At 41.7% G+C, this 27,315-nt stretch overlaps 1 protein-coding gene across 1 annotated transcript; it reads right to left on the reverse strand.

Moving 5' to 3' along the window:
* Positions 1 to 141: 141 nt before the first annotated feature.
* col23a1a (collagen type XXIII alpha 1 chain a) lies at positions 142 to 27,315 on the reverse strand. The gene is made up of 25 exons (XM_030787515.1): positions 27,289 to 27,315; positions 27,039 to 27,065; positions 21,040 to 21,066; positions 18,396 to 18,422; positions 17,877 to 17,903; positions 15,227 to 15,335; positions 12,763 to 12,797; positions 12,590 to 12,616; positions 12,330 to 12,383; positions 11,637 to 11,699; positions 11,198 to 11,242; positions 10,824 to 10,901; positions 6,387 to 6,440; positions 5,804 to 5,848; positions 5,521 to 5,610; positions 5,144 to 5,197; positions 4,419 to 4,484; positions 4,231 to 4,257; positions 3,945 to 4,004; positions 3,693 to 3,764; positions 3,508 to 3,534; positions 3,313 to 3,366; positions 2,869 to 2,955; positions 935 to 973; positions 142 to 192 (listed from the first exon to the last, which is right to left on the reverse strand). Exons 1-25 carry the CDS (start codon positions 27,313 to 27,315, stop codon positions 142 to 144), a joined length of 1,272 nt encoding a protein of 423 aa, XP_030643375.1.

The raw sequence follows: 27,315 nt of genomic DNA on the forward strand, positions 1-27,315 counted from the left end.
AACGGGCCATTTGTTGCCCCCTGCTGGTGTGATCACTAAAGGACAGTTAGTCATTATTCAGAGTTTATATCAGGGACTGTGTCCCACCCACCCAGAGTGGCATAACTTCTCCAGTCCCATTATTTAGCCCACGCATCCATGTTAGGGCTGAGAGAGGCGCTTACGTTTGAGTCTCTGCAATGTTGCTTCATCCTTTCAAACAGAAACGGAAAGAAACACAAATCTTCCATATGCTGATTTGGGTCAAGCTCCTTAGGTCAGTCCAGCTCCACCATCATGCAACACTCTTCAATCAAAGTGTCAGCTTAATTAGTATAGTCTCCACAACAAAATGTCATCCATGTGGAAAAAATGGGTTAATATGGCACTACCCAAAACATCATGTTATGCTAAACAAAACAAAAACAAAAACAAAAAAAACAAACAAACAAACAAAAAAAACTCTTTTCATCCTCAAACTATGACACACAATGCTGACATAATTGAAAATGTTAAAAGGAAAGACTGAAAATGTCCATAAAAAGTCTCAGTATTTTTATGTTGATTTGAAGGGAATAAACATTAATAGAGAGGGAGCAGAATGTACCAGATCAATATATACAGATGTCATGCCACTCGGGTTAGTCATCACTGAAAGAGAACAGCAGGCAGAGCAGACATTAGCACACCATTCAGCTATTAGACAGAAACTGAGAGATTTCAAAAACAAATCACTGAGGTTAATCTATTATCACGGTGATAAAACCAACACCACGTCAGTACGTAAACCGTGCGTTCAGAGCAATCTTAACCCGGTGCAGGACTAAACCATTCACGTATTTATGTTGATTTTATGTGCTGAAGTTATCAGAAAAGTTAATAGATTCCTTACCGCACCATCTACTCTGCCAACAGAAACAATAAAAACATTTAATCTTTTTTTCCCCCCACTCACCTTGTGCCAGCAACCTGGTATGGGAAGTCCATCTGGACCCTAATAATAAATAAGAGAGAATAAAGGTCACATCTCACACTTTCAACACCAGATGTAAGTGTTGTTTTTACAATATTCTAAACTCATTATTGTGTAATGAGTTGAGGGGCTGTTGTTTATGTTTTTGCCAAACATATTTCAACTAGTGAATGACAGGAAAACAAATATAGGTTAAGACAACCAAACATGCATGTTTTTGGTACTGTCAATAGATCCATCTCAAAACGGCCAAAGCAGGCAACACCAGCCTGCGTCAGCCACTCACAACACAGCGCTACATATTACACACTGAGTCTTACAACATCACCACACATGTAATCAGCAAAATTAAACAACAGGAATCAACAAAGCAACTTCTCCTTTTTCTCTTTTTTTTCTCTGTTGTTTAATGACTTTCATACACAGTAAAGATCAAAAGAGCCCATAGTCCTGAGGAACGCCCACCAACATGTCCCAAAACATGTTAACTTTATAAAGGGATTAAGAAAAGGTAAACGATGGCTGTGGTTGTCCTATAAATAGATGTTTACATGTAGACTGATGTGGGAGTCAGAAGTGAAAGGCAGGGAGGGGAGAAGCAGATTTAATGCATGCACACACAGCAACACACACACACACACACACACAAAGAAATACAAACACCTAACCTACAAAAATATCCCATGCTTGTCTTAAGCTACTCCAGATTTACAGGACAGTGAAAAAAATCTCGCCCTACTTCTCCTTCTTTCAACTTGAAAATGAACCCAAATCAGGTCTCTCTGATATAATTATTTTTCCTCTTATTGTTTCCTATTTGCTTGAAAATGAAAACACAGCAAAGCCTTGAGGTGCACAGGGGGTACAGGCATGAAACACTGGATTAAACTGGACATCACTGATGACATGACTGAGTAGGAACTTGAATAAGGACTGTCTGAAGTCCTCTGGATGTGCGTGTGTGTGTCTGTGTCTATGTGTGTGTGTGTGTGTGTGTGTGTGTGTGAACGTGTGTGTGTGAACGTGTGTGTGTGTTTGTGTACTTGTACAGCTATCCTTGTGAGGACCAGTCTGAGTTTTAGACCTTAGGAGTGAGGACATTTTGGAAAAGTGAGGAAATTTTGGCTTGTCCTCACTTCTTCAAAAAGCTGTTTGAGGGTTAAGACTTTTTGCAAGGCTTTGTCATTTAGGGTTTAAGGGTTCAGGTTAGAATTAGGTTTAGGTTAGGCATTTAGTTTTGATGGTTGAGGAATGCGTTATGTCAATGAGTGTCCTCACAAAAATAGAAGTACAAGTGAGCGCGCGTGTGTGTATGTCTGTGTGTGCATGCGTGTGCCTGCACAGTGTGTTTGATGTCCTAGGCATGTGTGTGTGGTCTGGATGTCTGATGTCCTATCGAGCCTTGGGGGTTAACACGTGAGGCAGACACAATGTAATACAGGAGTGAGGGGCAGAGACAGTGAAAAACAGGCAGAAATACTGTACCACGGGGCAGGGAGCCTCAGATGTTGGCTGCCCCCTCTCCCCACGCTGAGACCCACACCCTTCAGAGCCCTGTCAGTTTGAAAACACACACAGTCTACTGACGCACTGTCTACCAACGCGCTAAATACGCGAATGCTCTGGTATTACTGCACCACTATACAGACACACACACAGAAATATATTCACACACACACCTAAAGTATAGAAAACAGAGAGAATAACAGTTAGAAAAAAGTAGATAAAGCAGAATGAATGAAAAAAATCAGACAGTAGATTATGCCTGTGGGAGAGAGGGAGAGCAGAGTGAGTTTGATTTCTGTTTAATGCTTGGGAGCTTTTCAGGTGCTTTTAAATGGGGTGTTTATGTTTGCATGAGTGTGAGAGTAGGTGTTTGTGTTTGCACGTGTGTGTGTTATTTGTATATGACATACCACGGGACAGGGTTGGTCCAGCCCTGGGGGTCCCTGCTCTCCTTTCCTCCCTTTTAGACCACGCTTTCCCACTGCTCCTCGATCTCCCTGTGACAGACGAAAGAGACAGACAGACAAAAAGGGTGAAAGAGAGAGAGAGAGACAGAGAGAGAGTGAGAGAGAGAGTGAGAGAGAGAGAGAGAGAGAGAGAGAGAGTTAGGAGCACACATTCTGCACTATGCCCATCAGTTAAAAACAAGTGTAGAGTAATTTCAAAAAGCACACTCAGGTTTTATGAATATTTCACTTGGCTTTTTATTAACACTCTATGGACACTTCATTAACATATCACACATCACCAATCCATTGAAAGACCACTCCAAATTGACATGTTCATGGCTGTTATACAAATGTGATAGTTCGATGATAAATGATATTTGTGTGTGATCAAATGACATGACAGACCTTTTCTCCCTTCTCTCCACGGTCACCTTTTTCTCCTGTCAGCCCTGGAAACCCCTGCAGAGAGAAAACACAGTACAGGTAGTGAGAGAGAAGGACAGACAGAGAGCAAAAGAGAGAGAGAGAGAGAGAGAGAGAGAGAGAGAGAGAGAGAGACAGTTCTAATTTATAGGTCAAGCACATCTGATTTACACTTACGTCCAACCCAGGCTCTCCCTGCTTTCCCTGTGTAAAACAAGTCAAAGGAAAGGTAGTAAGATAGAATATCATTAATTATTAAGATATTCTACATGAACAGAATGTGTAGACTGCTAACTACACGAGTGCCTAGAGAAATGGATGGAGTAACATAGCTGTAAATTGTTGAAAAATTCCGCCCTGACCTTTTCACCCTTTGCACCTGGTAGACCAACCAACCCAGTGGCACCTTGAGGTCCCTGGACACCGTGAGGCCCCTGGGATACAGCACAGAGAAACATCAGGTAAACCAGTCAAAATCAGGTTAACGGGGATGTATAGTACCAATGTATATGGTGTATGGTTAGATGAGTGTGTGTTACAGTGATATATGGTTAGAAAAATGTGTTTTATAATGGTGTGTGTACAGAGAAGTAGCTGGATAGCTGTTCTCCAACCTGTGGTCCTGGAGCTCCCATGTCTCCTTTCTCTCCCTTAATGCTCTCCCCTGGCTCACCCTGGAGTACACACACACACACACACACACAAAAACACACAATTGAGTCAGAATAAAGTCTGATCAATCACAAAGGCACAGATTTTTGTGTGAGCTCATATTATGGATATCACCTACACTACAAACTAACTGAAGGTTCAGACCCATGAGGGGAGGTACTGCTGGGGAATATTCAGCATAAACGTGGCACTAAGACCCAGAGTAAAACTCAACAGTTGTAAACATACCTTTTGTCCTGGCATTCCATGATGGCCCTGCAATTAAGCAGAAATCTCATTCAATTCTATCATTCTGGAACATGACACAGTTAGAGAGTAACACATTTGAGCAGTTATCTTCGTTTTTCATCGCTGTTCCTGGTGAATATGGATGAGTTATGCCAGTACGTAAAAATCCCAGCTACGTCATCACTCACCATGAAGCCTGGGGGCCCTGGGGGCCCTGGAGGGCCAGGAGGACCAGGCTGTGAAATCATCTGAACCTGTTGGTTAGAACACACGTCATTATTAAACACACATATTTGTAGTAACAACACACTTCACCACATATCAGAACAAAATCAGACTAAATATAGCAATAATAATGTCAACACATTAGAATTCTTAGAGTGCCTTAGAATTCAGAACCCACTCACTTGTAAAAAGTTTGTTTGTCGCGTTTCTGCGGCTGTGTTTCTATGCTTTTGAAACTATGTTTGGACCTGGGACTTTGTACATCTGTGACAATATAATTCTGGCAACTATAATCATAAATATTAACGTTTATCATATCCCAATGCTTATTCTGAATAAATAATAAACACAGCAGCAGCTCAATTAACCAATCTCTTGACTTAAGAGTAAGGTCAGATTGGAATATCACAAAGCCTTGCAAAGGTTAATCTTTTCCCTTGCAGGTCTGGTGTAAACAGTAGTACTGAGTTAGCCTTCAGAATGTACAAACATCTTGAGCAGGTGCTGAGTGTGTGGAACTTAACTGATACATTCTGTTTATTTTTTGGAAGTTTAATTTCTTTCTACAGATCTGAGCAAAAATTTGGCTCCAGTCCGTGGTGTCTATGACCATGTTTCCATTTCTCTGTGTCCTTGTCTGTCTTTCTAAAACTCTGGTTAATTAATTGTGTGTCTGTGGCACACTGACCAGATTGTCCTCCAGTCTGCAGTCTCCTTTTTCTCCTTTCTGTCCGTCCATTCCCTGAAGCATACAGCACACAAACAATATCAGAAATCAGCTTCTACACACACGCGCACGCACACACACACACACACACACACACACACACACACACACACACACACACACACACACACAGTACTATGAAATATGTAATGTGTCATTTAGACCCTGACTGTCATTACATTAACTGTAACTTAAAACCACTATTAGCTTAAAACCAAGCGGACAGGTCTTTCTGGGAATGGCAATCCAGAACGAAAAAAAATCCAAACGAAACAGTCGCCACAGTAACCAGATTATTCTCTTTCTATTACAGGAGAATCAGTCTGGGTCATACTCACGGTCAGACCAGACAGACCCATCTCTCCTTTCTCCCCTTTCTTTCCCTCTGTTCCTGGATCACCAGTGTCTCCCTTCACTCCCTTAGGACCCTGAACACACCACACATTTCATATGACAGGACAGTGGTCATTCAAATCATTTTTCAAAATAATAATTAATGTTATATTTAATGTTATAGAAACATGAAGTTTTAGAAACATGAAGTGGTGGTCATGGTAGTCTCTTGCGTCCTAAAAATCGATGTTAAATTTATATTGAATTTCAGTGTAATAATAACCTTACCGGTTTTCCGTCGACTCCTGAGGGCCCAGGTAAGCCAAGATCTCCCTGTAAAAGGAGAGAAATTAATAAAACACAAAATACAAAGTAAGAGCCTCCTTCCTGCACCAATCTACCTCACTAACAATTATAACAACAACCATTCTTTCACCAAAATCAGTAAAAATTACATCAGTAAGTAAATATGCAATTCATTTCTTAGCCTGTGCATTTTTTCAGCTGTGTATTCTAAAATATGTTTTACAGAAGTTGAACTGACAACATGTTTGCATCAAATACACACTGTAAAGGGCATTTTAGTACAGAGCACAGGTCAGAATCTATATTGTGTGCATTGTTTTTGCCCATGCTTTGATGAAACATCAATTCTCCCACATTGCCATTAGCATCATGTTTGAACAGACCATGTCTTTCTTGGCTTAATATATGATTTAAATGTCTGCTGTGAAATGCCGTGACCACAGTAATGTAATTCTGAACAGGCCATTACAGAGCAATTGTGCACAGGGGTACATGTATGTCTTTGAAGATTTATTGAAAAATGATCTCTGAGTTAAACTGGTTACTATAAAATTTGACAACTTACTTTTGGACCTTGCAGTCCAGGAGGGCCAGGGGGTCCTGGGGGACCAGGGGGTCCCTGTAGAATGAAGCAAGAGGCACAAAACCATTATTTTTTCCCCTTTAAATCCTTTAAACAGTCCAGTTTTTACCACAATAGTCACTCAGCAAGGGGCGTTTTGTACAGTTGCAGGCTGACTGTACAGACTGTAATCCCACAGTCATGTATTTCACATACTCCTGGTATCAGCTGATCCGCCTGAGGTTGGCCACACTAGGAGTGCTACTACTGAGATAACAGTGCCTGAGGGTGGCCACACTAGGAGTGCTACTACTGAGATAACAGTGCCTGAGGTTGGCCACACTAGGAGTGCTACGGCTGAGATAACAGTGCCTGAGGTTGGCCACACTAGGAGTGCTATGGCTGAGATAACAGTGCCTGAGGTTGGCCACACTAGGAGTGCTACTACTGAGATAACAGTGCCTGAGGTTGGCCGCAATAGGAGTGCTACTACTGAGACAACAGTGCCTGAGGTTGGCCACACTAGGAGTGCTATGACTGAGATAACAGTGCCTGAGGTTGGCCACACTAGGAGTGCTACTACTGAGATAACAGTGCCTGAGGTTGGCCGCAATAGGAGTGCTACTACTGAGACAACAGTGCCTGAGGTTGGCCACACTAGGAGTGCTATGACTGAGATAACAGTGCCTGAGGTTGGCCACACTAGGAGTGCTACTACTGAGACAACAGTGCCTGAGGTTGGCCACACTAGGAGTGCTATGACTGAGACAACAGTGCCTGAGGTTGGCCACACTAGGAGTGCTACTACTGAGATAACAGTGCCTGAGGTTGGCCGCAATAGGAGTGCTATGGCTGAGATAACAGTGCCTGAGGTTGGCCACACTAGGAGTGCTATGGCTGAGATAACAGTGCCTGAGGTTGGCCGCACTAGGAGTGCTACTACTGAGATAACAGTGCCTGAGGGTGGCCACACTAGGAGTGCTACTACTGAGATAACAGTGCCTGAGGTTGGCTGCACTAGGAGTGCTATGGCTGAGATAACAGTGCCTGAGGTTGGCCACACTAGGAGTGCTACTACTGAGATAACAGTGCCTGAGGTTGGCCGCACTAGGAGTGCTATGACTGAGATAACAGTGCCTGAGGTTGGCCACACTAGGAGTGCTACTACTGAGATAACAGTGCCTGAGGTTGGCCGCACTAGGAGTGCTACTACTGAGACAACAGTGCCTGAGGTTGGCCACACTAGGAGTGCTATGACTGAGATAACAGTGCCTGAGGTTGGCCACACTAGGAGTGCTACTACTGAGATAACAGTGCCTGAGGTTGGCCACACTAGGAGTGCTACTACTGAGATAACAGTGCCTGAGGTTGGCCGCACTAGGAGTGCTACTACTGAGACAACAGTGCCTGAGGTTGGCCACACTAGGAGTGCTATGACTGAGATAACAGTGCCTGAGGTTGGCCACACTAGGAGTGCTACTACTGAGATAACAGTGCCTGAGGTTGGCCGCACTAGGAGTGCTATGACTGAGATAACAGTGCCTGAGGTTGGTCACACTAGGAGTGCTATGACTGAGATAACAGTGCCTGAGGTTGGTCACACTAGGAGTGCTACGGCTGAGATAACAGTGCCTGAGGTTGGCCACACTAGGAGTGCTACGGCTGAGATAACAGTGCCTGAGGTTGGCCGCACTAGGAGTGCTATGGCTGAGATAACAGTGCCTGAGGTTGGCCACACTAGGAGTGCTATGGCTGAGATAAGAGTCCATGGGTACTGGACACTCTGAGAGCACAGAGCCACAGACGAGAGCACTTGGATATTGAAGTAAATGAAGAGCATTAGTAACGTTTAAAAACATAAGATCTGCTCAAAAGTCTGTCTGAAAGCTGTGACTGAAGCTACACTATTAAACCCCTCTACACATTTTCTCTTTGAGAGTGAGGAAATGTTTCCTATTTTTGTTTTAAAAAAAAGCACAAGCTTAATGTGAGACGTTCTAGATGTGTGTACGGTAAGTTATTCGGTACAAATGCCTGTTTTTAACCTCAGACTAAATATTTACTTTGACATTTCAGACAATTTCACCAATTCGTGCAAACTCATATCAAACATCCATAGAACAAATACAAAAATGGTACCATTCGAGGCACAAGAAACAGCTAAAAACGACAAAAGGTCAGTGCCAAATTTGAGGATCGTTTTATATTGTTAACAGCGGCCATCACATAGTTAGATACAACCACAGGAAGAACCGTCAGCCTCAAAACCACTGACCTCATGTTTGTGTTTTATTTTACACATTCTTTGATTTGTTTTTCCATCATTAAATCAAGTAATAGGACCTCTTTGTGTACACAGAATGATCACTGTCAATGTGTCCAGTCAGTGATGAATGTCAGCTGTTCTCAAGCTTTACATTCCAAATATGGCTATATTTAGACTGAAGGGAAATCAATAAATATTTAATCCCCATTATTTTATGAGGCATATTTCAAGTTCGTTAGCCAAAGTTCATGGCCAACAGCCTGTTTAGAGCAATGGAAAAAACAAACCACTGGGAGTGTTTGGGTAAAGACATGAAAACACAGCAACTACAAATATTTGAAGCTATAAAGGCTGGCCATGTTGGTCCTAAATTCACCCACATCAAATATATCTTGTGTATGGCCATCTTAGAGTGGGCAGTAGCATAGGAGTTTGGTCAAAGACCACAAAAAGCCATTGGAGCTCATTTGGGTTTCAAAAGGTCTATTTCAAATATTTTCGTTTCACTGGAGACAACCATATCTTTAATGATTGGCTGGTATATTGCTGTTTTTCCCCTGAAAGCGTATTCCAGGACATCAAACAGATAAACGTTTAGTGGCTGGCCATAAATCTTGAACCACTTACATAATGTCTCCCGATGGTCACTGAGACCACAAACGAGCCTTAGGGTATAGCAGAATACATCTGCCATGGAGTAGCACAGAACACACTTCAAATTTTTTTCTCTATTCTCCTATTGTTTTCTCTATGTTACTGTGACAAATACACAATGACAAATAAAACTAGTCTTTTGAGTGACCCATAAAAAAAAAATCAACCACCCACTCTGAACACTGAAGATCCGTTTAGACTGAACAGAATCCCAAGAGTGTTTCACAGCAGTTCCAGACAAACCCAGATGCCGCGGCTATCCCAGGTCATACCACATAGGGTGAAAAGAACTGGAAAATGTTGGTAGAGGACTTTTCCCTGTAAAGCGCTGACATGCTATACTAACACTAATTATTTGTGGCATTGCTAAATGGCTAGTTACTCATAACTGAATATACTGCAATTGACTGTAGTACACACATGCTCTCAAAAAGTCAGTATTGTTGCATTAAATGTCAAACTGCGATAAATATTCATTCAGTCTTTTAAAATCAAATGCATCCGCTGGATGAGGGACACAGATGTGGATTCTGGTATGATGGACACAGATGTGGATTCTGGTATGATGGACACAGCAGTTTGAGGGCGTAGGCGCAAAGTGTGAGTGATGTGTGTATGTGAGAATGAGCTTTGTGTTAAACAGAGTCATGTGCTTACCATAACATTATGACTGATATTTGACTGGGCTTATTTAAAAAGGCCGTTTTAGGTCAAAGCATCTGATTAGATAAATGCAGACAGATGCTATGTATCGAAACATGCTCATATGAGTGTCTAAAAGCAAGAGCTCTGGAAAATGAAGCTTATGGGTTCATCATGATGAGCCATTGATTGGATGCCATATAAGCTCAATCAGCAACACAGTGTGGCAAGTGCACTCTTAAATACACACACAGACACACGCATGGACACACACGCTTACAGACACACACACACACTCACACACACACACTCACACACACATCTCCAGTAGCCAAATTTCCATTTATTAGTCAAGCAAAATCTTCTTTGAATTTCAAAATTTTCAATGCTACTGTTTTTTTTTTTTTAATGATATAGTGTGGTCTGGTTTGGTTTGGTTTGATGTTAGAGTGTTCTTTAAAGCAGGAAAACATGGTATGAGCTTAAAATTAAGGGGAAATCATTACCAACGAGCTCATTAATGAAAACATTATTGCAACAACCCCATGCTATTACTGCATTTACCGAGACACTGATGGTATGAATCGCCTGTCACAGAAAAAAAACAGCAGAGATCAGAGACAAAGCAAAAAAGTTTTAACTTCTACATTTTTACTGTGACAGACATAAGCCACGTTGTTTGAGCAACACCTCATTCACATTACTGCGTCCTGTCAGAAGCTTAAAACAGTGTCTGGCGCTGCGTAATACAGTACATACACATCCCACGCTCTCATAACTGTCCTTCTGCACTGCTGACAAGAGCTACAAGCTGCAGAGCCGTAGGTCTCCCTGTAAAACTTTCACTTGAGCTTTGAGTCAGACGTATCACTCCTCACCTGAATCGCGTCCAACAGTTTCCCATTAAAGTCGACTATGTCACTGGAGCCCGGGGCACCTTTCTCCCCCGGGTAACCCTGAAACAGAGACACGTGTAAAGAATGGCAGACAGGAAAGTGAAAAACATCATTCCAGTGGATTGTTTACTGATTTGTGTATACACATCAGTAGCCACTGGTGATTTGTGAGTAGGAGTTATATTTGTGAGCAACGTGTGTTTTGGGGTTTGAGTGGGCGATTAACTAAAAGAATAGTGGTTATGTCTGTCTGTGTTTAGTGCTTACTCTGAGGGAGTAAGGCACTGGTGGTTATAGTGCTTATATTTGTGTGTGTACAATGGGTTGAGGGTTTGGGTAAGTAAGAATATACTGACCATTTCACCTTGAGGTCCTCTCTCCCCTGCATCTCCTTTGTCTCCCTACAGCAGAACAAAACACGCTTACAATAAGATATTCAAAACAACATATACACGTAGTAAAGTGTACCACAAGCTGCTGGATGCATATACAGCACTGTACACATTTGTATTCAGTTTATTTAGCGGGAGTCATAAAATGAACATCAGATTAAGTTCATCATTTGTTATCCTGAATTCCTGTAACTTGAACCGCATAGAATTTGTGCTTGGAATAGTTTTTATGCCATTGTGATTACATAAATCACATATATGTACAAAAACAGCTTAATGATCTACAAAAACACCCTGTACATGTGTCTTGTCCTCAGGCATAGCAGTTCTATCTGATATACAGTCTACAGTTATATTCCACTGAAGAAGAGAGCCTGACTTTCCTCTTCACAGGTGTCTTTACCTTAAGGCCTGGCAGCCCGTCTGTGCCTCTGTCCCCCTGAACCCCAGGCTCCCCCTGATCACCCTGATTAACACAGATAATAGTGTTCAGTAAGCCATCACATCAACAGAGAGAACAGTCTCTGCAACCAATCTGATTAACACAGAGAACAGGGCTGACACATTATGACATAACAGTATTAATATAGTCATGTCACTATGCTACTACTAAAAACATCTAAAAACACCTAATGTCATAGCACACTTTATTACCTGTTCACGCTAACCTTAATGAACAGACAGTTGCCTCAATGATGGCTTAGTTACCATGAGTACCTTCTGCATAAAGCATTACAAATGTACCACTGAGATACTGTACAGCTATATAGGACCTTTATTATGACCACATAATGCACTATGACATTTGGAGGTCATTGAGGGTCATAACTAATCAGGCCATCTCACAACTATACATGCAACATAACTTCTTACAAATGAACAGAGAGTAAACAGTTCACATAAAAATGCAAAGCACAGTAATGTTTGAGCACTTTGCTGGAACAAATTAAAATTGTAAAAGTACAAATGCACATTTAATTACATGTGATTCCATGTTTTTACTGTGTTGATTCCATTCTCAAAAATGCAATGTCTTAATGCAATGCAATGTCTTAAGTAAGGAAATTAACGATATATGAAATAACTGAACTCTGACCTTTGGTCCTGGTGGCCCCTGTAGGCCAGGATAACCTGGAGCACCATCCTCACCCTGAAGACACACACACACACACACACACGACATCAGGTCAGTATTTTTTTTTTATTGTTTTGGTTGTGTGAAGGTGGAATTACACACGATTAATATAAGTCTTACAGCCCCAACCCATGTCTCAGATTGGTAGACTGAGGACAGTCTCCTGTTCTGTCTGTGTGTAGTCGTGAAGAGGAGAGAAAGTGTGTGTTTGAGTATCTTACTGGTTTTCCTGGTAATCCTTGGCCTCCCTGTGGGTACAGAAATAAAAAGACTCTAGTTATAAAGAGACCACAGTTAGTACTATAAATAGATCTGCACATTATGATTGAATACAATATACAATATAACACAAGACATATAATATATACAGAACCTGTTAGCAACACATACTCACCTCCATCCCATCTTGTCCAGGAGCACCCTTCAGACAGACAGACAGACAGACAGAAAGACAGGGAGCATGAGACATAACAATCACTCAAAAGTGAACACTACAGAGTGAGACAACTGGCACAGGTTTCACTGATTTGGCAAGTCATCACTGAGTTCCACACATAGCAGAACTCGCTCAGTCATTTCATGTCCTTTCTTCTTATTATATTATTATGTTGTGTTTATAGAGAGTGGTGTCCCACAGCACTGCTCATTAAAGATCTCTGCCTGCTCTACATAACCAAGGGTAAAAATTTTGCTTGTAAGTTGTTCCCTTGTTGTTTTGTGCAAGCAGTCGCTCAGCTTGTTTTTATTTCTTGTTTATATGTTCATCATTCTTATTGTCCAAAAAATCTCTCTTTTTGACCAGCCTTGTCCTTTGATGTGATAAAAGGTTCAAATGTTTTTTTATGCTACTGTGTGGGGGGGGGAGCATTTATAATGTTTATAAATGTTTATATTAATGTTTATGATGATGAAGGAGGAGAAAGCATTCTACATGACTCATTAAAGAGACTGAGGGTTGCGTAGAGGATTGGCAGGTGCGCGTGTGTGTTTTGGGACAACATCTGAACCATTTATCACAATAGACATCTGTCCACACACACACACAAACACACACACACACACACAAAATCAAACACATATTTTTGTCAGATTCAGTATTCTTACAGAACTGGAGCTTCAAAGCCTATATGCCTCCAACAGGAAAAGACAACCTAATTCTCCCCTCTCTGTCAATTGTGTCCACTGTAATGACACAAGATCAAACTTAACCAAAAGCCATGTAGGCCTAATATTACTCTCTGATCTCTCCTTCTTCCTCTCTCCCTCTCTCCCAGGACTGCTGTTGGGTACCTAATCTCTCTCACTCTGTCTTTTTTTCAGTGTCCACATTTACCAAATAAAAAGTTTTTAGACACAAAAACATCCCCAGGAGGTGCACCACAACACAACAGGGGCTTCTATGCCTCTCTGACGCCTTCACATCTGTGTACAAGATGGGAAGACTGCATTACGCCAGGTTCCTGTTGGGTTCTTTCTACTTTTTGGGGGGCATTTTATTCTTCTTTCTTCCAGTTTGAAATTCTCTGTACTCTTGTAGGTCCCATCCATGGCATAACCCTTGCATCAGTCCAGCAGAGTTGACAGTAGTGAATGTATCCTCCAAAACATCTGAAGTGAGCGACTGCTTCCTCTGAACTGGACAGTTTATATGTATCTCAGTGGGAACACACAACATATGGATGCCCTCTCCATTCACTCTAGATTTGCTTGGAACTGTACAGCTGCCTCAATGACACTACACGTCACTAAAGAGTTAAGACTGATTAAGCCTGATAACTGACAGACAACTTTGTGACATACCGGCCAGTACCATGGAGATTTAAACTCGCAACCCCACTGACGGTAAACAGTGATATATAGTGCTACATTATTAAAGCAACCCCTTTGTCATGATGCTCCTGCACCATATAAAGGAAGCGATAGTCATCCTCATCTTTCTTCATTATTATATGGCTTTTGGTAGCATCTTGTAAACCTTCCTGATGTGCACAGCTGTTGTGCCACGTGTAATGAAGCAGCAAATGCCCAACTGCTAAATGAACTCTGAATGTATTGACCTTGGATTACATAAACTCTTGGTAATGTTTATACAACGGAATGTTTACACAATCACCCGCACATACACAACTATTAAAACGCTCCACAACACCCTTTCATGAGTAACTATAACAATGCAGGTGCTAATGGACTATGAAACCACTTTGAAGTGGATTCTCCACAACTCTCGGAAATTTGACAACGTAAAAGTCAACACAGGGACAGTTGTTGTGAGGTCAGACAGTAACAGAAAGGTCAGTTTGAAAGCTCTGTGACAGCTCTGATACTAAACATATGTGACCAAAACCCAGACTGAGGTTTGTATAGAGTGAACTGCACTGCACTAGTACACACTGAGTCTGGGTGTTTGGTCTGAAGGGAAGGTGTCTTTATTGTGCCTTTGTCATCCTTTTATTTATGCATTTGTCCATCCCAAAAGTCAGCACAAAGTTAGAAAGACACTTCAGAGGTGTGAAGAAAGACTTTTGGATGTCCGTCTGACACTCATTCAACACATATCTTCCAAACATTCAACACACTATGAGTCTTTAGGACCGTCTTTAGTGAACACACTGCTGTGCTCAGTGAATAAAGGCAGAATGATGATAAGGACTCAGTGAAGCTAAGCATGATGAACAGATCTGGAACTCAATAATCACACCTGAGAAATCAACAGATCCAAATTGGCAAGGGACCAATCAATCATAGCCGGACTAAATTTAGATCATTACATGTTACGTTCATCCTGAACATATGACCAACGTGTAGTGCATCTGTCAGTCATTTTTTAGTGTAGTGCATCAAGGACACAATGTTTCTCACCGGTTCTCCAGGGGGTCCACGGGGCCCGTCCTTCCCTGTGTTGCCTGGAGGTCCTCTAGGCCCAGGAGGGCCGGGTGGCCCAGGGGGGCCAGCCTGACCCTGATCACCCTGACAGCCGAGACAGCAAAACGAGAAAAACGAGGTTTTCTTGAGCTTCATAGTCAAATAGATTATTTGCTTTTTGACCATATGCACATATGAGTTCAGACGCACATACACATACAGAAGGAAGGATAGAGAATCTCTTTCAAGCAGTTACTGTTAGGTGAAGAGAAGAGAAGAGAAGAGAAGAGAAGAGAAGAGAAGAGAAGAGAAGAGAAGAGAAGAGAAGAGAAGAGAAGAGAAGAGAAGAGAAGAGAAGAGAAGTGTTAGATATTGTTTAAAGTTTACGCTAAAAAACACCACATGTCTGGCACACATGCTACCTTCAGGATTCGCCTATGAAAGCTGGGCTGATCAGCAGTGATGAAACCGTGGTCATAGCGTGGAAAGACCATCTGGACAACAATGCCACAGAGGAAGAGGACAGAGAGATCCCAGAGGAAAGAAAAGGCAGGAAGGAGAGGGGCGAAAGAGAGAAAGAAAGGTATGAGAGGAAACCGAGATTTGATTTTATCAGAAAGGGAGCATCCAGAGCTACTCTTGTCCAAGTAAACGAAAAGAAATCCTAGAGGGAACAGAGAGAAATGGAGGGAAAACTTTGTGAGCTCACCACTCATTCTGAGAGGAGAAAAAACAGAGAGAGGACAGAGACGGTCGGGAGAGCGCCTACAAGGCTGACGAGATGGAGATGGAAACAGAGAGCAAGAGAAATGGAGGGAGCTAGACAAACCTTGATGAGAATTTGATTACTGTACAGACTTGCATATGAGCCATGACCCTGGAAAGGAGGGATGGAGGTAAAGAATGTGGGACAGAGAAGTAGCAATGACATAGATAATGGAAAATGACGTAAACATTTGTGTCTGACATCATTGTATTCAGTTACATTAGAATAAATCCTTAAAACCAATCATGACCATTTTAATTAAAGTGTTTCACAGCAGGAGTTAAGATATCAATAACTGTATTGAATTGACCCTGCGCTGAAACTATTCATGACGCACCTAATAGCCGCCACACAATGGTTCTGTTCTGTACGCTAAATGCGGTTAAATTCTAAATCTAATTAGGCCAACTATTCCAGAAATCTTCCCGAGATGTTGTTTCTACACAATGTCTCATGTGTGTCAGCATGTTTCCGTAAACACTGCGTGTGTGTGTGTGTGTGTGTGTGTGTGTGTGTGTGTGTGTGTGTGTGTGTGTGTGTGTGTGCCTTTGCCTGTGCATGCGTGTCTGTGTCTGTGTGTTTTGTCTGAGACATTGTTTCAGAGGTTAAAATGAATCCATTGTTCAGAAACAGAGGCATATGGTAAAAGAGATGATGGTCACTAATGGGAAAATTCAGCATGTCAGTCACCAGAGATTTCATACCACATCACATATACACGTCGAGGGAGAGAGGGGCACAGAGGGATTGTAGTAACAGGAGAAGTGAAAAACTGAGAGGAAGAGACAAAGAGAAAAAAAGAAGGAGTGAAAATCAAACTGAGAGAGCAAAGCAAACAGACAGTGTGGTGAAACGTGAAGACAGAATGATAATCGAGACTGAAACAGAGATGGTCAGAGAGTGGTACAAGAGAGAAATGAAGGCAAGAGAGTGAAATAAAAGAATACAAATCACAGTAAGAGATGGATGTAGAGAGATAGTGAATAACAGCAGGTTTATGTTAACTAGGCTGCACTGGCCTGTGGTGCAAGCTAGGTTTCCAACCAATAGTTTCTCTCTCTCTCTGTCTCTCTCTCTCTCCCTCTCATTCCCCTGTCACATCTACTCGGGCATGTCCAGTTCACAGAACTTCATAAGGACCCCTCCTCTGGAAATCTCTCTCCTGTAGGCAGCTGATTCCAGTTATGCTGAAACACTCTGACAGCTACAGACAGAACAGGGCCCAGGCAATAAGGCTTAAAAATAAGGTCTTTTCTCTGTAAAGGCCCAAAGGTCCCTGAGCGTTTCATGACCAGTCATCAGAGCACAAGTACTGCTTCCATATCTGCTTTAGTTACTGAATGATAATAAACTGATTTGGCGTTTTCTGTAGGGATTGAGTGACTGAGATGACAGTTCAGAGGGGAAGAGAGTAGAGTGGTACTTTTCAAGTCTGATATGATGTTTCCTGCAAATTTGAGAGGAATATCTGAGGAAACCATTTTTTTAATCAAAAACCACATACATATATATATGTATATATAGTGTGTATATGTGTGTGTGTGTGTGTGTGTGTGTGTGAGAAAGAGAGAGATAGAGAGAGAGAGAGAGAGAGAGAGAGAGAGAGAAACAGAGAAACAGAGAAAGAGGGAAATGAGAGTTAAATAGGCAATGAAAAAAGCTGCCAATTCTGCCTCCCACAAAACCTCTGATTCCTCATTTGTAATGGAGCATTACTGACCCGGAGCCGTCTCTCTGTCCTCAAGCTGTGTGTGGAGTATGGTTGTCATTAATGTTGGACGGACCGATACCGATAAATCTGTCATGTGTGCAGGTCTGTCAGTAAAATGTGGAGACAAACTTAAGTCATTTCAGCAGAAGTCAGAGAAGAAGAGACTCACCCTGGGCCCAGCATCTCCCTGTTCACCCTACACAAAAGAGAGAGAGAGAGAGAGAGAGAGAGTGAGAATTGGGCTTTAAAACTTTGAGCGGTTGGTTACTGTGGCTCTGTGTGTGTGAAGGTAGTAGATCAGAGGCATGTGTTGTTTTCAGGTTCTGTTCTAAATGCTGTTTGACAGAGTGAAGCTGATGATAATGAGGAAAAAATGAGGCTTGGTTTTCCCTGTTTTTCTATAATCCATCACAGTGAGCATTCCCATAATTAGCAGGAATAATATTCTGGGAGAAAATTTTGTTTACTGCTGTTTAGCCACTTTCCTCTTTCCTATACTAATTAAGCACCTTTGAGAGAGCACACATAAACACACACACACACATAAACACACACACATAGTCATTCTCTGCCATAACTGTTCTTAGTGGCATCATAAAAGACGTAACACCATGCATGATCCATGTGTATGTATGTATGTGTGTGTGTGTGTGTGTGTGTGTAAATGTATTATGTATTATTTAAGTACCTTATCTCCTTTTGGTCCTGGTGGCCCCTGAGGGAGAATGGAGAAAGACAAATGAGTCAGACAGAGGAGTGAGTGACTCTATATTTAAAGATACAGACTCACTGTTTTAGTACACACACCATACCCAGTTTGTGGGAGGGAACATAGCCATAAGCAGTTGGTGAAAGCAATCAGAGAGACACTGAATGGAGTGAAATCGTTTTGGCTTTAGAACGGGCTGCCACTGAATGATATCATTAAATCACACATACACACACACATACACACATTTCAAATGCAAATGTGAATTGAGGAAGAGACACGTTAAGAGAGCTTCAAGGTAGTGTGTGTGTGTGTGTGTGCGTGTGTGTGTGTGTGTGTGTGTGCGCTTGCGTGCGTATGTGTACATTTGTGTGTCTCTCAGAGAGTAAGTAAGCCATTTCACTCTGTTTCTCTATTCAGACATGCTCCCTGCTTCTGATTTATCAGAATGATATAAACACACTCCCCCTCCTGGCTACCTTCAGTTTTTATTGCGTGCTTGTGTGTGTGTTTAAATGACTGAGTGTGTGTGTGACAGTATCTGTAGTTATGTGATTCATTAAGTAGACAAAATAACAAAACAACACAAGTATGTCGGCAAATTTCTCTCCAGCCTTCAGGTGAGCTGTGTCATGATGCCAGCCAATAATGTAGATGACCCAGAACTTTCCTAAGCGGATAACAAAGCCAACAGAGAAATGTCAGATCTTTTCTGAGGTTACAGAGGAAGATTTCTCTGTGAAAGGGCCTCAACACCTGCTCCAGCAGATCGCCTGAAAACAGCCTCAAACACATTATGATGTGGAAATGTGTGTGTTTTCGGATGAGGGAACCATTAGCTCTAATTGGAAACATGGTATACGACCACACACCTCACCACAAACTGGATACTCAAAAGGGCACTATGTGTGATTTACATCTTTTTGGACATCATACAGACACACACCCACCCCCAACCTATGCGCGCACACACACACACACACACACACACACACACACACACACACACACACACACACACACAGTGAAATGACACACGGACTGAGGAATAAGTTCAGACAGATTTAAGTACGATATGGACATCTGGTAATAATGTCTTTCAGGCTGGAGAGAAAGAGAGAGACAGACAGACAGACAGTCAGACTGACAGACACACAGTGACTATTTTAGGCGCCCCAGCTAGCGCAAAGCAGTATGGATGTTATTATATGGGCGTTTGAGTTCTGAAACTGCTATAGACCCATCGGCCCACATAATGATACAGAAATGCTCATCTCTTCTTAACCACAGTCCCATTGTCTCCTCTCAGTGGATGTGTGTTTCATCTGACTCCGCATTCTGCTTTCCTCTCAGGTGCTATTTCCTCCCAGTATATTTAATTTTCTCTCTCTTCACTTTACCCTCTGGTCTGGCCAATTACTCCTTGTCTTGATGGATTTAAACTCTCCTTCACAGCTGAACTGCTTTAGTGAGGTGCCTTTTGTCAGTCTCAGTGATAACACAGTAACAAAAGTTCATCATGCACCTGGGGATGCTTTTCAGTGCACAATTGGTAAGACCATCTTTCTCTTTGTTTCGTGGGAAAAAAAGGAGAAAGAAAAAAAAAACATGGCGTCATCTTGTTCTCCTCTAAAGAAAGAACAGATGAAAAATGTTTTGAGGAAAAGGCTGTTTAAACAGTCTGAGTGGTTTATATATTTCTGTGGATAAATGAGCTGCTCTTGGCTCTGATGGAGTCAGAAAGAGAACACTGAATCACCACAGCGCCTTCACCAAGACCCCTCATCCCACTCACCATCCTGAATATCTCTAAGAGCCATCATCATCCTCTCTGTCTCTCTCTCTCACTCTCTCTCTCTCTCTCTCTCTCTCTCTCTCTCTCTCTCTCACTCATAAATTTGGTGAGGTATTTTTTTTGCTGTGGATTTCATATTGTGCCTTATCTGCTGTGGTCTATAGTTCTGTGTGAGAGCTGACAAATAGTCATGAATCCCATCTTGAATCCTGAACCTGAGAGATGGACCAGCATTACAATCTAAAGCAAAAAGCATGCTATAACTTTAAAAATGGAGCGTCGTATCCAATTAATCCTAAATTGACTGATAAATATTTCCCACATTGAATCTGATAGTTATGCATGCATATGACTAATACAATCAGTTGCATGTCACAGGAGTGTACCTGACTTCCTTTAAGCCCAGGAGATCCCTGAAAGAAACATGAAACAGCAGCAGAAAAATGAGATTCTCATTACCAAAAAACAAAGGCTCATTATCATAACGGAATATATAACTTTATATTTACATTGGACAACACTGGCAGACTACATATAGATGGACTGTCAGACTACATATAGATGGACTGACAGAGAGACAGACAAAGATGCAGACAGACAGACAGACAGACAGACAGACAGACAGACAGACAGACAGACAGACAGACAGATAGATAGATAGATAGATAGATAGATAGATAGATAGATAGATAGATAGATAGATAGATTAAATTTATCTGAAATTTTCTCAGTATATTTTGAAAACTTTTCATATCGTGTGGTTCTCTAGATAGATAGATAGATCTTACAAAAACTAATTAAAAAATCAGGTCAGAAATGATTACTTACAGGTCTGCCATCCAAACCAAGTGGACCCTGTGGAGTGGGGAAAAAAAAAGATTAAAACCATAAAGAGAATGAGTCTGTGAGACATCACACACAGACAGCCTAAGGAGCCCAGAGCCCTCATTACACTCTGTGATGATGAAGACATGAGAGGACAAAGGCTGCCCTGCTAGTCAGAGACTAACAGTTTCCTTCAGACTACAGTTACTAAACACTGACGGATTTATGATGCCTTCTCTCTGCTTTCATTATAAGATCCTCCTGACAAACTAATGACAGGTTTATGATGTTTTACGTATCTGTTTCTCATATAAAACTATAGTAGAGACTGAGTTTAGTCTGATATCGTCAGAGTACAGCCTTAGTGGAGCCAGAGTTTAGACTGTGCTGAGGTGACAAGACACAACACTGAAGAGAGGAGCAGAAAGAAATAGAATAGTTATGAGGCAATGAGAAATGCTAGGTAAAAAAGGTTAAGAACAAGATTAGAAGTCTTAACACTCAAACACACTCTTAGAGAGGGAAAGGGAGGGGTGTTAATGTGTGCATGCGTGTCCGTATGAGTTTGTGTGTGTGTGTGCAAATACGTATGTTTCAGAAGTGGCTCTTTGAAGAGCTACAGGTATTCATAACTCCAGTCCAGTATTCCCAAAAAAAAAGGCAGAGCAGCTGCCATTACATAAGCACTAAGAGGCAGCACGCTAGGCCATTGCCTCAGTCCTTCACATGAGAGGAGAAGTGTCTGTACTGGAGAGCGGTCTGCTGAAATTCCTGGTACTGCTGATGTGGTCCTTATGAGAGCAGTACACTGTTCCAAGGTCAGCTATGGTATGGCCAACACTGTGTCCAACCCAGAGAATATCGCCCTGAACACAGAGTAACGCAGCACTGTTGTTTGACAGAAAGCAGAAAACTACGTCTTCTCTTGCAGAAATGGAAATTATGATTTGTTAAGGGAAATTTATGTCAAAACATGCCACGGAAATCATCATTTGAGGCACATGTCCTGTTATCTTGCATTTTCACGATTAATATGTGATATTTGATCCACTGTGCAGATCTAAGATTGAAAAACATTACTCTCTCCTCCAGGGGGGTCCCATAAGTCCTACAGGCCTTCCACTAATGGACTATACAAACCACCTACGGCTGTACAGTAAGATGGGGGGGGGGGGGGGGTTACACTGGCACCACAAAATGGACCATTTTACAGCACAGACTTTGAACAGAGAGACACAGAGAGAGAGAGAGAGAGAGAGAGAGAAAGAGAGAGAGAGAGAGAGAGAGAGAGAGAGAGAGAGATATTCAGTGAATGTGGGCTGCATAGCAGGTTTTGACATTTAAGTGTTTTGATGTTGAGGGAAACAAAAGAGGAGAAATGTTTGCAAACTCTAAATATTTAATCGTCAATGATGACAGATGGCTTTAAATAGAGCTGGAGCACCGATTGCTGTTCTGATGTATGATGTCAGAGGTGAGACATTAGGCTCAATTACTGGGACTAGTTGGCCATCTATGCCTTGCCGTTTATCTTTATAGAATTACAACTGACCAAAAGTTCCACGCACATTCCACAGAAAACAATTAGGCCATAAACGATGACCCAAACCTCTTTGGAGAAAGGATTGTTTTAAGTGCAAGAGGCAGAGAGAGTCTGAGTCTTTTGAATGAAAATCTGTGTTTCCAGATATACTGCAGGACACGACTGGTCCATCTGGGAGCGTTTAAGCTGGCTGATCCCAGGGTCAGGACTCAGGATGGGCAGACGGGGTGTTCACAGTGAGGTCAAATCCAGCGGTCACCTCTGAACAGAGATGAATGAACCACTTGCTCTAAAAAAGCTCATGATTTATGGGGGCCAAACAGGAGCTGACCAACTCGGAAACAGAACAAACATTTAGAGCAGATTTTAACAGAGCTGAACCTGCTACCGCAGCCTGGGAAACCAAAAAAACGGAAACAAATAATGTATTAAAATGTTTTTATCATAATATCAACTATTATTATGTCTGTAGAACATAAAAGCTAAACATGCTGCTGGATAATGTTGAATGAACAAATGTTACACGTGGATTATGTGTAAATGATCTGATATGCAACTACGCAGAGATGCGGTCTTTGTAGGGTAAGAAGCATTTCTGAGGACAAAACGCCCACGTAGAGGTAAAACATGTGGGGGGACAGAGGGAATTTTTTTGTCTGATTGGACTTAACTGAGGATTTTGTATAACACTAGGGTCCTAATTTTATCCAAAGGGTCCAAAAATAACAGAAACAGAACCAAACATGGAATGAAATAAAAATGCCAATATCCACGATGCGTGTCACACCCGTTACCACAAACAGCACTGAGGAACAATATTTCAGGAATCTGAGAGCAAAAAAAAAAAAGAAAACACTGAACAAACTGTCAGTACGTGTGTGCCTGACTCCACTCCCCGGAGGAGTGTAAGTATGGATGAATAACTGAAACATGGTGGGAAAAAAAACACAGTGTTGAAATGAAAGAAAACAAAGTGGTGGAGATGGTAGGATGAATGAATGAGAGAGAAAGACAGAGCAAGAGGAGAAGAGAAAGAGAGAGAATAGTATACATCTGTATCCAATGTCCATGCAATCCTAAAACTTTCCAATTTCTTTGCCTGAAGGGTAATCTTTTAGAGAACTGTTTTATGCTTTGAATACATGAACATAATTTGTGATATATGGCATTCATCTTTTTGACACCAGAGAAACTGTCTTTGATAGAATGGTGCGGAAAAAAAAAGCATTTCAGATTCATGCTCACAAGGGAAAAACCCAGTCAATTCCAGTCTGTTCTGGTTCCAGTGTGTGCAGTGAGCAGTGAAGTGCCATCTTTTCTTATAAAAATGTCTCTGGGTTTCATGAGAAGAATATGGGAACTGTTATGGGACATATCAGACAGGCTTGAGACCTACTGATTTGGCCCCTGGGATACTTAACATTTAAACTATAATACCCCTGTGATTTCTGAGAGAGTCTGTAGAAGTCTGGTGTTATGAATTAGCATAGAGTCTTTTTTTGGGGGGGGGGGTTATCAGGCTGTTTTTCTGATGTAGCATACCACTGGATTCATTAAATATCATACTCCTCTAAATATACCCAATCCATTAGTTTCATTTAGAAACTTAAAATGTATTATATCCATTGCCATAGGGCAACAGTATAGTTCACGTGAGTTGACATGAGTTCACATGGGCTCCTGCATCACAGTCCATACACAGCATACATTATATATATATATATATATATATACACACACATCTGCAACACTAACAAAGGGAACATAAAACAAGGGTATCTCCCACCTCTGTGTCTAAAAATAGCTGCCCACACACACATACACACATCCAACACACTCACAAACAGACAAATATAAATATGCACACACTGTCTAACACAAACACATATGCCTGAAATTACCCACAAACAGACAACAGACACCAACACACACACACACACTCTCACACACACTCCTATAAACAAATACTCACACCCACTCTCTCTCTCTCACTCAGAGACCAGACAGAATGAGAGATATCACTGATACTATTGATCAGAGAGGGGACATGGGGGACAGATGTGGAAGTCAGGAAAAAGATACAAGAGCCAAACAGATGCATATGAAAAGGAACGGTCCAAAAGTTTTGAAAGGGTTACAGAAAAGGTTCTCACTGAGACGGAACGAAAAGTCGGGTGAAGAAAGAAGAATTAAGGGTGGAGGTGGTTAAAAGAACACGGGCTATAAAAGTTACACACATTCAAACACGCAGACTCACACACGCACAAGGATTTCTTCCACTCTGACTCTCTCTCATCATCTCTCTCCTTCACCAGCTCTCTTGTTTTCCTCTGTCTCTCTATCCCTGTCACCTCATCCACCTCTCCTCAATTTGTTCTTGTCATTCACCCTGTTTCTCTCTGTACTCTGTATTTTACGCATCATACACCTAAGAGCGTGTGTGTGCGTGTGCGTGTGTGTGTGTGTGTGTGCGCGCGCGTGTGTTAGGTGAACACACTCCCACATTCTGTCTTGGGAAATGTGACCTTCTTTCTAAGGCAAAACTTCTGTTTAATTTCAGTTATGTATTTTATAGAATAAAAAAAAAACTATTGAAACCAGCTCTCAGCACTTAACCTTATATGGAAGTTTAGTATGCATTAGATACATAATGCTCGCTCGCTCTCTCTCTCTCTCTCTCACATAAGCACGCAAACAAATGTTTCTCACCCTCTCTATTCCTCACTCATTTAAACATGAATGCATGTACACATGACCACACACACAAGTACGCGCACACACACGCATGCGCAAACACACACCTGTGTGTAATTAGCTGAAGGCATTTCCCGTTAAGAAAGAGAACCAGGCACTCACGGGAAACATGGAACCCCACAGAGACATTAACGTCCCAATACAGATGCAGACATTTACACACACACACACACACACACACACACACACACATACTCTCTCACACACACACACACACACACACACAAGTAAGTGACCGATTGTGCAATCCCCCACTAATCACTCATATCATTACCGCTGCCTTACACAACTCTAAACACTGGGTCATTACACACACAGTAAAGTTACGGTAAATATGATATAAGAGGACATTCTCACATATTCATTACAAACTACAACTGTCACAGGTCACTTATCCCTAGTTAAGTGAGTAGGTGAGTCAGTGAGGTACTCATCATCCTAAGGTTAGGTTAACCAGACAGTGGGTTCAGTACCACGCAGGAGGATTTTGGCTCATTAATACTACCACTGAAGTGACCACATACACACACATAAACACACACACACACACACACACTTAATAAGGAGTTGCAGCTGGCCCAAGAACCACTAGAGGACACCAGATCACAGCAAAAAAAAGGGATTAAAAAGAAGATTCAATACTTTGTCATATTGTTAAACACATACAGAGTATCATCCATCACACATTCAGGGTACAGAACTCAGGACTTAACCAAACTTAGGCCTAAATAAAAGCTACAGTGACAATATTTCTCACTGATGTTTAAAAGAGTCTCAGTGGTCAGACTATAATAACAGGGGTGAGGATGTTCAAATAAATATTTAGTATTAAATATTAAACTGTCTGTGTGTGTGTGTGTGTGTGCGTGCGCGCATGTGTGCCTGTGTGTGTGTGTGTGTGTGTGTGTGTGTGTGTGTGTGTGTGTGTGTGTGTGTGTGTGTGTCTGTGTGTGTGTGTGCGTGTGTGTGTGCGTGTGTGTGTGTGTGTGTCCATGTGTGTGTGTGTGTGTGCTGAGTCAGTATGTACAGCTGCTCATCACACTACTCTCTAAATCTAGGAAGATGAATGATGATAAATAACAAACTAGTAACTGCGGTAATTCCTCATTTCAAAGCTCGACTAATCCGTTTATTACAGAAGACTGGTACTGACTGGTAAATTGGTGTAGAGTGTGGGTATATCACACGAGCCTTTAAATGAATCCTTTGTATGTAGCTATCCACATTTACACATATCTCATTAACCTCTTGCATTTTCATTTCCATCCACTCTTTGCATTTACCGAATCAGAGTAAGTATTCACTACACTGGATTATTCACTACAAACCCCCACCACTCTACAATACTGAAACACACATTGAGAGAGGTACAGGGTGCATGCATGTAATGCATGTGCATGTGTGTGTGTGTGCATGTGTGTGTGTGTGCGTGTGTGTGTGTGCATGTGCGTATGCGCATGCGCGTGTTTGTGTGTGTACATGTGCATGTGTATGTGTGTGTGTGTGTGTGTGTGTGTGTGTGTGTGTGTCTGAGACAGCAAAGAAAATAAATGAGTCTAAAGATCAAGGAACAGTTACAAAAAGAGAAAAAGAAAGAAATCCCAGGATGTTAGAATAGAGAAAAAAACAAAGCGAAGGCTGCTCGATGAAGGGACAAGAAGAGACGAATAGAAAGAAAGAAAGTCAAACTGGAAGAAAAATTTACCGGGTAACCATCTCTTCCATTTTTGCCCTGTGGGAAAAACACTGTTAGAGCAACAATGCTGATGTCACACACACTTCTGAGTCAGATGACTCAGTAAAAATAAAGACACCAGGTTATGTTTGTATCTGTGTGTGTGTAGCGCGGGCGTGTGTGTGTGTGCGTGTGTGTGTGTGTGTCAGAGAGAGTGTTTTGTGCATCTGGGAGAAACATGTCTATCGAAGTTAACAGACGTTCCATTACCTCACCTTACCTCACACATCACTGTGTTGGCAGTCAT

The sequence above is a fragment of the Chanos chanos genome, chromosome 10 (genome assembly GCF_902362185.1).
Source record: "Chanos chanos chromosome 10, fChaCha1.1, whole genome shotgun sequence".
NCBI lineage: Eukaryota > Metazoa > Chordata > Actinopteri > Gonorynchiformes > Chanidae > Chanos > Chanos chanos.